At 37.3% G+C, this 11018-nt stretch overlaps 1 protein-coding gene across 1 annotated transcript; it reads right to left on the minus strand.

Moving 5' to 3' along the window:
• Nucleotides 1-9120: 9120 nt before the first annotated feature.
• Nucleotides 9121-10049, minus strand: LOC127214858 (succinate dehydrogenase [ubiquinone] iron-sulfur subunit, mitochondrial). The gene has a single exon (XM_051175103.1). The coding sequence runs from the start codon at nucleotides 10043-10045 to the stop codon at nucleotides 9188-9190; it is 858 nt and encodes a 285-aa protein (XP_051031060.1). The 5' UTR covers nucleotides 10046-10049; the 3' UTR covers nucleotides 9121-9187.
• Nucleotides 10050-11018: the final 969 nt, after the last annotated feature.

Below are 11018 nucleotides of genomic sequence, written 5' to 3' on the forward strand. Positions count from 1 at the left end.
AACTGATGGGAATAACTTAATCTCTAAATGTTTGGGCTTTAGATATTGGGTTTTGTTTGCTTGCTTTGTAAATAACATTACCCAAGGGGAAGGATGTGATTCTTACTTACCTAATGGAAACATTTAATTGAGAAAACTGCTGCACTGAGGTATCCTCCAAATTAAACATAGTAGTATATAATGGCAAAAACTGACACTTCCTAGGAGAGGGATTCCATTGAAGGATGTTGCTGTCCTGCTAAAGGAACAACTTGTCATTGGGCTCAGAAACTGTATTTTCAGTCTTCAAAAGTCTCAGTTTCTGTAATATTGACACTTCCTAAGGATTTGTTCATATTTCTTGCCTGAAATTGCAAATAAGAATGGTTAACCAATCAAATTGAGACTCTTTCTACCTGAAATGTTATCTGTGAAAGTTACAAGATAAATCAGTGAACAATAAATGTTATGTGTTAGTATCTATGATATGTGTGACAGTTCCCTGGTCTGTCATATGTATTGCCATTTCCTGCCTTACAAATGAAAATTAGAAATTAAGCGTTCAAGAAACTAAGTTGTTATTGCAGAACATAAAAAGGCCAAGTGACAGAATTACTAGCATCAATTATTTATTCTATATTGTGCTATGATTCCATTTTGTATTCTGCAAGGTAAAGCATCACTTTGAAGTCACATACAAGACACATAGCCACTTCTACCAATATATAATTAAAAATATTAAAAATGGACCATTAAAGATGTTTTTAATGCAGAGCTCCCGGCTGGATAGCCCAGCTATCTAGCTCTCTAGGACCCAGCCCATGGGGGCACATCCCAAGCCCCAATCTATCTACTGCAGCTCCAGTGACTGGGCAGCAGCATTCTTCCTCCCCCCCCCACCCAATCTTTCACCCACTGCATCAGCAATCAAGGGAGACGCACACCCTACCTACACCTGGAGGAAGAACAATTACCAGAGCCATGAAGCCCACCTGCACCATTAGAGGAAGAGTGATCCCTGGAACCACAGGGCCTGTCTGAGCCTATTGAAGGAAGAGCGACCCACGGAAGCACAGGCTCCAGTTTCACCAATCAGAGGGAAAGATGGGTAAATGGCACTGTAAAAATGCATTCAACAACAACAACAACAAAAAAGCAATATGGCACCACCAGAAACTAGTGTTTCTACAACAGCAAGACATGAACATCCCACCACAAATGAAGCAGAAGAAAACAATCTTAGAAATAACTTTGTGAAAATGATAGAGGCCCTCAAAAAGGAAATAAAAAAATTCCCTTAAAGAAATAGAGAAAAAGACACACAAAAAGTGGAAGAAATCAATAAATTCCTTAGAGAAAGACAAGAAAATCAAGAAAAAGAAATCAAACAAGTGAAGACTTGAAAACTAAAATAGCATAGCAGCAATAAAGAAAACACAAACTAAGGGAATTCTGGAAATGAAAAATCTGGGTAAACAAACAGGTGCTATAGATGCAAGCATAACCAACAGAATGAAAGAGATGGATGATGGATGAGAGAATCCCAGTTGTTGAAGATGTAATAAAAAAATAGATTAATCAGTCAAAGAAAATGTTAAATCTCACAGATTTGTAACACAAAATATCCAGGAAATCAGGAACATCATGGAAAGGCCAAACCTACAAATAATATGGATAGGAGAAGGAGAAAAATTCCAGCTCAAAGGCACAGAAAATATATTCAACAAAAATATTCAAGAAAAATTTCCCACTCTGAAGAAAGACATGCCTATGAATGGAAAAGAAGCTTACAGAACACCAAATAGACTGGACCAAAAAAAAAAGAAAAGAAAAGAAATTACCTCACCATATAATAATCAAAACACTAAACATACAGAATAAAGAAAGAATACTAAGAGTGTCAAAGAAAAAAGGGCCAAGTAACATATAAATGTAGACCTATCAGAATGACTTGACTTCTCTGTGAAAACACTGAAATCCAGAAGGTCCCGGACAGACATTCTGCAGACACTAAGAGACCACTAGTGCCAGCCCAGACTGTTATACTCAGCAAAGCTTTCAATCACTATAAACACCTCATAGAACCTTTTTCTGAAATTGACCACATACTAGGTAACAAAGCAAATCTCAACACATACAAAAAAAAAAAAAAAGTAATAACCCCCTGTAGCATTTCATATCACCATGGCTTAAAGTTAGAATTCAACAACACTGATTGTTGAAAGCCCACAAACTCATGGAAACTGAACAATGTTCAAGTGAATCACCCCTGGGTCAAGGAAAAAAGGAATTCAAGACTTCCTAGAATTCAATGAAAATGAATGGAAATTTATGGGTCACTATGAAAGCAGTGCTGAGAGGAAAGTTCATAAAACTAAATGCCTACAAAAGGAATGTTGAGAAATCTCACACCTGAAAGCTCTAGAACAAAAAGAAGCAAACTCACCTAGGAGTAGTAGATGATAGGAAATAATCAAATTGAGAGCTGAAATCAGTACAATAGAAACAAAGGGAACAACTCAAAAAAAATCAATGAAACAAAAGAGTTGCTTCTTCAAGAAAATCAACAAGATAGACAAACTCTTATCAAACTCACCAAATTTACAAAATCAGAAATGAAAAGGGGGACACAACATCAGACACTGAGGAATCCAGAGAATCATTAAGTCATATTTTGAAAACCTGTACTCCACAAAATTGGAAAGCGTAAAAGAAATGAACAATTTTTTGGATATGTACCACATACCAAAATTAAATCAAGACCAGATAAACTATTTAAATAGTCAATGTAATCTAATCTACCATATATAAACAAACTAAAAGAAAAAAAAAGAAGAAAGAAAAAATTATCAGTTAATTAGATGCTCAAAAAGCCTTTGACAAAATCCAATACCCCTTCATGATAAATGTCTTAGAGAGATCAGGGATACAAGGGAACATACACAAACATAATAAAGGTAATATGCAGCATGCCAATAGCCAACATCAAACTAAATAAAGAGAAACTCAAAGTGATCCCACTAAAATCAGGAAAGAAGACTGTCGACTCTCTCCATGTCTATTCAATATAATAGTCAAAGTTTTAGGTAATAATAAGACAAGAAAAGGAGACACAAATTGGAGAGGAAGAGGTCAAACTTTCACTCTTTGCAGATGATATGATAGTATACATAAATGACCCCAAAAGTTCTAGAACGGAACTCCTATAGCTGATAAACACCTTCAGTAAAGGGGTGGGATACAAGATTAACTCAAAAAATTCAGTAGCCCTCCTATATACAAATGATAAATGAGCCTAAAAAGAAGTCAGAGAAACATCAACATTTAAAATAGCCACAAATAACATAAAATATCTTAGGGTAACTCTAACCAAACAAGTGAAAGACCTGTATGACAAGAACTTTAAGTCTCTGAAGAAAGAAATTGAAGAAGATATCAGAAAATGGAAAGATCCCCCATGCTCTTGGATAAGTAAGATCAACATAGTAAAAATGGCAATCTTACCAAAAGCAAACTACAGATTCAGTGCAATCTCCATCAAAATCCCAGCACAATTCTTCACAGATCTTAAAAGAAAAATATTCAACTTCATATGGAAAAACAAAACAATACAGGATAGCAAAACAATTATGTGCAATATGGCTATAGTAATGAAAACAGCTTGGTATTAGCATAAAAACAAACATGTGGATCAATGGAATCAAATTGAAGACCCTGATACTAATTTACACAGCTATGAACACCTGATTTTTGGCAAAGAAGCCAAAATTGTGCAATGGAAAAAAGAAAGCATCTTCGACAAATGTTGCTTGCATAACTGGATATCTGAATATAGAAGAATGAAAATAGATGTGTATATAATCTCATGCACAAACTCAAGTCTAAGTGGATCAAAGACCACAAAATCAACCCAACCACACTTAACCTGATAGAAGAGAAAATGAGAAGTAGTCTTGAATGCATGAGCACAGTAGACCACTTCCAAAATATAACACCAGTAGCACAGGCACTGAGATGAGGGCAACAATTAATAAATGATACCTCCTAAAACTGACGAACTTCTTTAAAGCAAAAGGCATAGCCAATAAGGCAAAACAGCAGGCTGCAGAATGGGACCATATCTGACAGAGGGCTGATCTCCAAAATATATAAACAACTGAAGAAGCTAGACACCAAAATACCAAATAATCTAATTAAACTATGGGCACAGATTAAACAGAGAATCCTCAACAGAAGAAACTCGATGGCCGAAAGACATTTAAGAAATTGTTCAACATCCTTAGTCATCAAGGAAAAGCAAATCGAAACACCTCTGAGATACCATCTTACATCTATCAGAATGGCTAAGATCAAAAACACCGATGACAGCTTATACTGGACAGGATGTAGAGTCAGGAACACTCTTCCTTGCTGGTGGAAGTGAAAATTGTACAGCAGCTTTGAAAATCAGTATGATGGTTTCTCAGAAAATTGGGAATCAGTCTACCTCAAAACCTGTTAATATCATTCTTGAGCATATTCACAAAGGTTGCACAATCATACCACAATGACATCTGTTCAACTATGTTTATAGCAGCATTATTTGTAATAGCCAGAATCTGGCAACAACCTAGATGCCCCTCAACCAAAGAATGCCTTCTTGGCATTCTCTCATTTCATTTCCTATCTGCAAATTACAAGCCAGGTTGTCCTTAGAACTAGGTGATTAAAGCTTGTGACAGAAGCTTTTGTCAGCAAAGAGCATCTGTTTGACCCAGTTTATTTTATATGTGAAGAAACCCAAATCTTGAGTGACAAAATGAGTTATCTACACAGTGACTTCTTGGTTTTTGAGTCAGAAGGTTTTGTGAAAATTGTGTGTGTGTGTGTGTGTGTGTGTATCTATGTACATACATGTAATATATATGTGTGTACACATATATGTGGGAATGGGATGGAAGTGTACATATATGTGTATACACACAGACACACACATATATGTCTCTATGTGTGTGTATATGTGTGTGTGTGTGTGTGTGTGTGTGTGTGTGTTCCTTAAAAGTAGTACTATAGGACAGCCAAGAGATGCATTCTTTTTTAAAGGGTCAGAATGGATTATTCCACTTTGAATTTCCTGCAAGGTAGTTTTGAGTTCACTTGGTATTTCAAAGATTATCCAAAACAAAATTCCTTTTCCAAACAAGATATTTTAAACAGAACTATCAGACATCTGCATGGATAGCCTAAATCCTCTCTCATTACTTCTATCAGCAGCTGTCCTTGTTTTTCCTATATCATAGAGGTCACACGTTTCCCTGTATTTATCCCCCTCCTTGTTTATGTCATCAAATTGCAATCTCTTAAGTATCATCAAGCTAATCTACTTCCCTGGTAAAGGTCACTGTCATGTAATCCAGAGAAACTCTTGATTGTACACATGAAAGGGAAAAAAAGGGTTTGGGTTAGTCAAACCCATCCAAATTTTCAGTTCGCTTTCTGCTAACCTTAAACAGAGATACCATTATGTCTTAAACACTCTCTTCAAACAAATGAAGTCACTCTCTAATTGACTCACTGCGCCTTGCTCTAGATTAATAACTCACGCTCAACTGCACATCTTCCCTTTGCTATGTTTCAAACTAGTTTCATCTGAAATCTCCAAAGGAATGGTTTGTTTTAGAAACATGAAGAGCTTAATACCTGAAGAAATACAGCAAATACTCACTTTATTTATACCAGGCTTCCTGTTTTTGTTTGTGTGTTTGTTTGTTTTTCCATTTTGAGACAGCTTTTAACTGTGGTCTTCTGGCTGGCCTAGAACTTGCTATATAGATCAGGCTGGCCTCAAACTCACAAAGATCCACCTGTGCACTATCACCCCCAGCACTTGAATGTTTTCAAATTGGTATCATCTAACAAACTCTCTATGCAGGTGTGATGAGAACAAACTGCACAGAAGAAAGTAAAAGTTGCTGGGGGTATTTTGCATGAAGTTAATAATATGGTTAAAACAGGGACTGTGATTTGTATTCCATGAACCATAATTTGTCTAACATCTCTACTACATGTAGTATCACAATTTGTTGTTCATGCTGTTGGTGAGCATTAGAATTAATTCCACTACTAAATCTTTAGAAACACAGGCTATTACTGGATGTTTACACCTGAAAGTGGATGCTTCCTGACAGACACTTACATGGGATTACAATGGATACTCAGTCATCAGCACAGGAATTAATATCCTTCTCAGCAGCAAGACTATGTATTCATGAATAAACCAAGAGTTCTTTCCTGATAGGTCCAACCATTTTAGGCAAAATCACAGCCAAGCACTGAGTCCTTTGTATCTGACCCCTTTTATGTGGCTTGGTGGTTAACAGTGTCACCTTGGAGCCTGACCACAGGCTCAGCTAGCCCATTTGCAGGCCACATTGACAGGAAAATAATAAATGCTACAAGAATAGCACTTATTACTGGTGGATACATTTTCTTTTCAGTTTTGGGTTTTGCATATTTGACTCTTTACTGAAAAGTGCATGCATCCTCAGATCTGTAGTATATTCAGTCAGTGATTCTTTCCTGTTTAAAGTAGTGCTTCACATGTAAGTAATAACAGTTGAAGATCTCCAAAGCCTTGGTGACTCAAAGGAAATAGCATCCCCACCTGCCTTCTGAAACGCCAATGTGATATTACATGCTCTTCATGCTGTCTCTCCAAATAATATTAAGGACGATATTGTAAGACTTGAATATGCTTTTAGTCCTTTCTTTCATATGTTCTGGGTGTTTCTATCAGTTCAAACACTGACTTTTATTGAAATTTATTCTTTGTAATGACAATTTGGAGAACTCGCCCCACACTCAGGAAATCCATGCCACAATGTGAAAAGTAAACAGAAACTGTTCTCCATACTGATTATGGAATAAGATTTTTAAAGGGGTGGAGAGGAGACAGAGCAACGTCAAGAACTGACAGATGGCAGCAGAAGAGCTCCTAAGTAGGGTCCGCCCAATGAAAAGTTCCACAAATTTTTTTTAAACAATAAATATTGTCATCTTGAAAAGATAATTCCCAAGAGTTTCCTGTCTCATTCATATTGGAAGACTTTATGTCCTCCAGTGCTAAAGGGAAAAGCAAAACAGGAAATTTGTTTTTAATTTTTAGCACATCTAAATACAAAACAACTTTCAAAAATAACATGGGAATGTAGCAGACATTTTCAACTAATCAGTTATTTAACATATCCATGAAATTTATCCTGTAACAACACAAAGGAATTTATATTTTAAAAACTCTAAATTTAAGATCATAATGATACCATATTACACATTGCTATAAAACAATTGCCACAAAATAACTTATTTGAATACAAGCTATTACACCAGACGTTATCAAATATAAGCAATTTTATTTATAGAATTTTACCAAAATATTAGTCAATGTTATTTTATTTTTGCAAAAATAAATATTTTTCATCATATTTTTAATTGCTTTTTTTAAAATCAAGTTTGTTGAGATATAACTTGAGTGAGCATGAATGATAAAAATGTAGCTTATTTAATTGTTAAACTCCACGTTCTCATAAATGTACTCAACTATTTGATCAACTTCATAACTAAGGCATAGAATATTTCCATCAAACACAAAAATTACTCATGTTCCATTAAAGTCAATAACTCCTTCCCTTTAGTAAGCAGGGTGGAGTCTGGTATTCTTTGGTTGTTACTTTTGTTTGTCAGATTAGGTTGGCTTTCCCCATTCCAGCGTATCATGAGTGGGCCTCACTTCTTTTGGTAAAATATTGGTGTTTTCATTAGGATTACTATTGCTGTGATGAAGCACCATGACCATAAGAAACACAGGGAGAAAAGGGATACTTTTGCTCAGAATTCCATATTACAGTTCCTCATCAGAAACAGTGAGGGCAGAGCAAGAACCTAGAGGCAGGACCTGATGCAGAGGCCATGGTGGGGTGCTGCTTACTATCTTGCCTCTCATGACCAGCTCATTCTGCTTTCCTATAGAACCCAGGATGGCACCACCCACAATGGGCTGGGCCCGCCTACTTCAATCGCTGATTAAGAATATGGCCTACAGACCTGCCTACAGACAAGTTTGTCTGGAGACATTTTCTCAACTGAGGCTCACTCCACTAATGACTGTAGTTTATGCCAAGTTGACGTAAAACTAGCCAGCACAATTTGAGCTGAAATGTATCCATGCTTTTCCATATATGAATAGTAGGATTGGTTTTTGTTTTTTGGTTTTTTTTTTTGTTTTGTTTTGGTTTTTTTATTACATTCTGAATGCTACCATTGCAAACCATAGATTACTACAGCTTCCAGCTCTCCTCAGGGTAGCTCCTTTTTTCAGAGGATGAGTGCTAATACAGAGACTGACAAATGATGAAAATACAGAGAGTGAGTAGCAGTGGAACACAGTCCTAAATGTGGCATTTGTGTCCCATTCCTCTGCACCCCCTCCTCTCAAGCTTCAGAGAACATGGAGAGGAAGAGAAAAGATTGTACGGTCTGTTAGGACTGCTAGAAAGCCCTGAACACACAGCAGGCTGTTGTCTGAACAAGACCCTTACAAAATCAAACCAGCTAAGTTCCCAGGTCCATGGGGGAAGGATCCCATAAGTCCCTATCCTCAGCTAAGGAACTACTGCCAGATTATAGTTATTGGGGGAGAGACAGTCTTTTTCTGGGATGTGGCCCCTGGTAGGCTGTCCATGCTCCTTGGAATGGTCCTATACCCAAGTACACGCAAGCAGCACTAATTAAACTTAGTGGGTTATTTAAAACATTAATTTAAAAAGTTGACATGAAGTTGGGAGGGCACTGTTGTCTTGTGGTCTAGGAGTAGTTGCAGAAGGAGCATGGAGTAAATATGATCCAAGTATATATATGTATGTATGACATTCTCAAAGAATAAAATAAAAAAATATAAAAATATCTCAAACTCTGCCATTGTAGTCAATCAGTGAAGAATGTTGTTGCAGTTTTAATTTGTATTTATTTTGTTGGTAAATAATGAATTTCAGTATTCTTTCATTTATTTCAAAATTTGCAAATCTTTTATAAAATGTGTTCAATCTCTTTCCAATTTGCATTGACTTTTTATTTTTTTTTATTTCTTAAAATGTTTATTGTACATGCTGTTTTCCTGGAGAATCCAGGTGTCTGAAGAGATTAAAGTCGGAGCTGACATTCAGCATGGAGAGGGTTACGCCAGTGCCCTCTTCTCTTTGTAGGTCGCCATCATCTTCTTGATTTCAGCAATGGCTTTCCCTGGATTCAGACCCTTGGGACAGGTCCGTGTACAGTTCATGATGGTGTGGCAGCGGTAGAGAGAGAAGGGGTCCTGCAGCTTGGCCAGGCGCTCCTCTGTGAAGTCGTCTCTGGAGTCGATCATCCAGCGATAGGCCTGCATGAGAACGGCGGGCCCCAGGTACTTGTCTCCATTCCACCAGTAGCTGGGGCAGCTGGTGCTACAGCAGGCACAGAGGATGCATTCGTACAGTCCGTCCAGCTTCTCCCGGTCCTCGATGGACTGCAGATACTGCTGCTTGCCCTCCTTGGACTCATCCTTCTTCTTCAGATAGGGTTCAATGGATTTGTACTGTGCGTAGAAGTTACTCAGATCAGGGACTAGATCCTTGATCACATACATATGTGGAAGAGGGTAAATTTTTGAGACTTTGCTGAGGTCCGTGTCGATCCTTCGAGTGCACGCCAGAGTGTTGCCTCCGTTGATGTTCATGGCACAAGAGCCACAGATCCCTTCTCTACATGATCTCCGGAAAGTCAAAGTGGAATCAATTTCATTCTTAATCTTAATTAGAGCATCCAACACCATAGGTCCACACTTATTCAGATCAACTTCGTAAGTCTGCATTCGGGGCTTATCTCCAGTCTTGTCCGGGTCCCATCGGTAAATGGCAAATTTTTTGATTCGGGGAGCAGCAGCAGCAGCAGCAGCAGCTGTCTGTGCCCCTCGGCAGGCCTGAAACTGCAGGCCGACTCTGCCGAGAGCGGTAGCCGGGAAGCCGCGCTTCAAGGAGACCCCAACCGCCGCCGCCATCTTGGCTCCTTGCATTGACTTTTTATTACCAAGTACACAAATTATTTACATGCTATATACAAATGTTTTGGCTATATGTGTTTGAAATATTTTCTTTTGGCCTATGACCTATTTATGTATTCAGTGATAATCTTTTATCCTAATTGCTTCATTCTCTTGCTATTTTTCAGTTTCTATGACTGAGTATAACATTGGGTAGCATTACTGAAAGCAGAAATCCTTGCTTGGTTGTTGTGGTGATTTGAATGAGACATCTCCCATAATCTTGGACATTTGCATGCTTGATCTCCAATTACTGGTGCTGTTTATGGAGGCTTAGGAGGTGTGGTCTTGCTGTAGAAGATATGTCAATGGAGGTGGGCTTTGAGAGACAAAAGACTCAAGCTATTCCCAGTGTGTTCTTTCTGTTTTCTGCTTGTGGTTCAAGATGAAAGCCCTTAGTTTATGCTGCAACTGCTATGTCTGCTGCTTCCTGTCATATTCCCTGCCATTGAAGATTGTTATTCCTCTGACCTGTAGGCCAAATACACCCTTCCTTCTGTAAACTGCTTTGGTCATAGTGTTTACAACAGCAATGGAAAAGTAACCAGGACATTAGCTACAAGTTTATAACACACTATTATAAGATTGAATTGGAATATAAAAAATAATTAATAACTTTAAAAAAAGGAGTTCCAATAGCCAGTTTGTCAAAGATTTCTTTTTACATTGAACAACATTTAATTTTGTCTAACAGACTTTTGGGGGTATAGTCTGAGAAGATCATATTGACTTTTGGGGTTATCTACTTACAACACAAAGTGTATTTGTTAAGTTTTCAAATATAAAATTAACTTTACATTTCTTAATGATGGTATATCAGTATTTCTATACACCACTTTACTAATAATTTATAAAAGATTTTTGGATCTAAGCACATGGATAATAAGAGTATAATTTTCTCATAATACTTTTTTGAATTTCTGTTGTGGTG

Source organism: Phodopus roborovskii, unplaced genomic scaffold (genome assembly GCF_943737965.1).
Source record: "Phodopus roborovskii unplaced genomic scaffold, PHOROB, whole genome shotgun sequence".
NCBI classification, from domain to species: domain Eukaryota; kingdom Metazoa; phylum Chordata; class Mammalia; order Rodentia; family Cricetidae; genus Phodopus; species Phodopus roborovskii.